Source organism: Penaeus vannamei, chromosome 3 (genome assembly GCF_042767895.1).
Source record: "Penaeus vannamei isolate JL-2024 chromosome 3, ASM4276789v1, whole genome shotgun sequence".
In the NCBI taxonomy this organism is placed as follows: Eukaryota; Metazoa; Arthropoda; class Malacostraca; order Decapoda; family Penaeidae; genus Penaeus; species Penaeus vannamei.
Genome location: NC_091551.1, coordinates 37,531,907 through 37,534,406, shown reverse-complemented (window position 1 = coordinate 37,534,406; position 2,500 = coordinate 37,531,907). Strand labels below are relative to the sequence as shown.

The 2,500-nt window shown below is 60.3% G+C and overlaps 1 protein-coding gene across 4 annotated transcripts in view; it reads left to right on the top strand.

Moving 5' to 3' along the window:
* Positions 1 to 2,500, top strand: part of LOC113803395 (ras-like protein family member 10B) — a 244,207-nt gene that overhangs the window by 237,420 nt on the left and 4,287 nt on the right. For all 4 annotated transcript variants that reach the window (XM_070138823.1, XM_070138801.1, XM_070138816.1 and 1 more), the window contains one exon: positions 2,362 to 2,488. In XM_070138823.1, the coding sequence (XP_069994924.1) occupies positions 2,434 to 2,488 (55 nt within the window). In that variant the 5' untranslated portion in view covers positions 2,362 to 2,433. The remainder of the gene's footprint in view (positions 1 to 2,361; positions 2,489 to 2,500) is intronic.

Below are 2,500 nucleotides of genomic sequence, written 5' to 3'. Positions count from 1 at the left end.
CCCCTTCCTCTCTCTCCACATTCCCCTTCCTCTCTCCTTCCTCCCCCTTCCCCTCACTCTGTCCCCCTTCCTCTATCCCTCTTCCCCTTCCTCTCCCTCCTCCCCTTCCTCTCTTCCTCCTCCCCTTCACATCCCCCCCCTCCCCCCCCCTCTCCCCCTCTTCCCCCTTTCTCTGTCCCTCCTCTCCCTTCCTCTCTACCAAACCGGTTTCCAGTCCCGGGAAAGCTGTCTCCTGCTTTTCTTATCATCTTCCACTCACCATCTTCCCTTCCCTATCAATCTGATTGTCAACTTCCCCCTTCCCCCATTCTCCTCTATCTCATTTAAAAAACCGTCTTTTAATCCCAACCTTTTATCATCTTTCAACTTATCATTAACCCCCCCCCCCTTCCGTCAACTCATCTGACAACTATCCCCTTCCTTTTCCCCCAACCTACCAGCCTTCAATCCCCAACATTGTCACTTCTCCAACCTCATCATCGCTCCCCCCCCAAATCGATCCATCTGACAACTACCCCCCGCCCCCCCTCCCCACCCTCTATCTCCTAAATCGGCCTTCCATCCCGCAATTCCATCCTCTCCAAGCCATGTCATTGTCATTTCCCCCCCTCTCTCCACCCCCCCACTTCCCCATCTACTAAACCAGCCTTCAGTCCCCAAGAATCTATCATCTCCCCCCCCCATTCCACCCCACCCACCCCTATCAACTTAACCAGCCTTCAACCCCCAACAATCTTCCCCCTCTCCCCTCCATCAATCCATCTAACCCCTATCCCTCCTCCCCATTCCACCCCCTCTCCAGCCCCCCATCAACTCAACCGGCCTTCCACCCCCATCAACTCAACCGGCCTCCCACCCCCAATTCCACCCCCTCTCCAATCCCCCTCTCCATCCCCCATCAACTCAACCGGCCTCCCACCCCCAATTCCACTCCCTCTCCAATCCCCCTCTCCACCCCCCCATCAACTCAACCGGTCTTCCAATCCCTCTCCACCCCCCATCAACTCAAAACGCCTTCCACCCCATCAATCCCCCTCTCCACCCCCCATCAACTCAACCGGCCTTCCACTCCCCATCAACTCAACCGGCCTTCCACCCATCAATCCCCCTCTCCACCCCCCATCAATCCCCCTCTCCACCACCCCCATCAACTCAAGCGGCGTTCCACCCCCATCAATCCCCCTCTCCACCCCCCATCAATCCCCCTCTCCACCCCCATCAACTCAAGCGGCCTTCCACCCCCATCAATCCCCCTCTCCACCCCCCATCAATCCCCCTCTCCATCCCCATCAACTCAAGCGGCCTTCCACCCCCATCAAATCCCCCTCTCCACCCCCCATCAATCCCCCTCTCCACCCCCCATCAACTCAAGCGGCCTTCCACCCCATGCAATCCCCCTCTCCACCCCCCATCAATCCCCCTCTCCATCCCCATCAACTCAAGCGGCCTTCCACCCCCATCAATCCCCCTCTCCACCTCCCATCAATCCCCCTCTCCACCCCCCCATCAATCCCCCTCTCCACCCCCATCAACTCAAGCGGCCTTCCACCCCCATCAATCCCCCTCTCCACCCCCATCAATCCCCCTCTCCACCCCCCATCAATCCCCCTCTCCATCCCCATCAACTCAAGCGGCCTTCCACCCCCATCAATCCCCCTCTCCACCCCCCATCAATCCCCCTCTCCACCCCCATCAACTCAAGCGGCCTTCCACCACCCATCAATCCCCCTCTCCACCCCCCATCAATCCCCCTCTCCACCCCCCATCAATCCCCCTCTCCACCCCCATCAACTCAAGCGGCCTTCCACCCCATCATCAATCCCCCTCTCCACCCCCCATCAATCCCCCTCTCCACCCCCCATCAATCCCCCTCTCCACCCCCCATCAATCCCCCTCTCCACCCCCCATCAATCCCCCCTCATCCACCCCCCCATCAATCCCCCTCTCCACCCCCCATCAATCCCCCTCTCCACCCCCCATCAATCCCCCTCTCCATCCCCATCAACTCAAGCGGCCTTCCACCCCCCATCAATCCCCCTCTCCACCCCCCATCAATCCCCCTCTCCACCCCCATCAACTCAAGCGGCCTTCCACCCCCATCAATCCCCCTCTCCACCCCCCATCAATCCCCCCTCTCCACCCCCCATCAATCCCCCCTCTCCACCCCCATCAACTCAAGCGGCCTTCCACCCCCATCAATCCCCCTCTCCACCCCCCATCAATCCCCCTCTCCACCCCCCATCAATCCCCCTCTCCACCCCCCATCAATCCCCCTCTCCACCCCCCATCAATCCCCCTCTCCACCCCCATCAATCCCCCTCTCCACCACCCCCATCAACTCAACCGGCCTTCCACCCCCAGCAATTCGTACACAACGAGTTTCCAACGTGCCACGAGCCAACGTCGGGTCGGGTCAACTACTGGCCGTCGGTGATGGTCAACGACCGAGTCTATCAGCTGTGTCTCGCCGATCTGCCCCCCGTCAGAGGTAAGGGGGTCG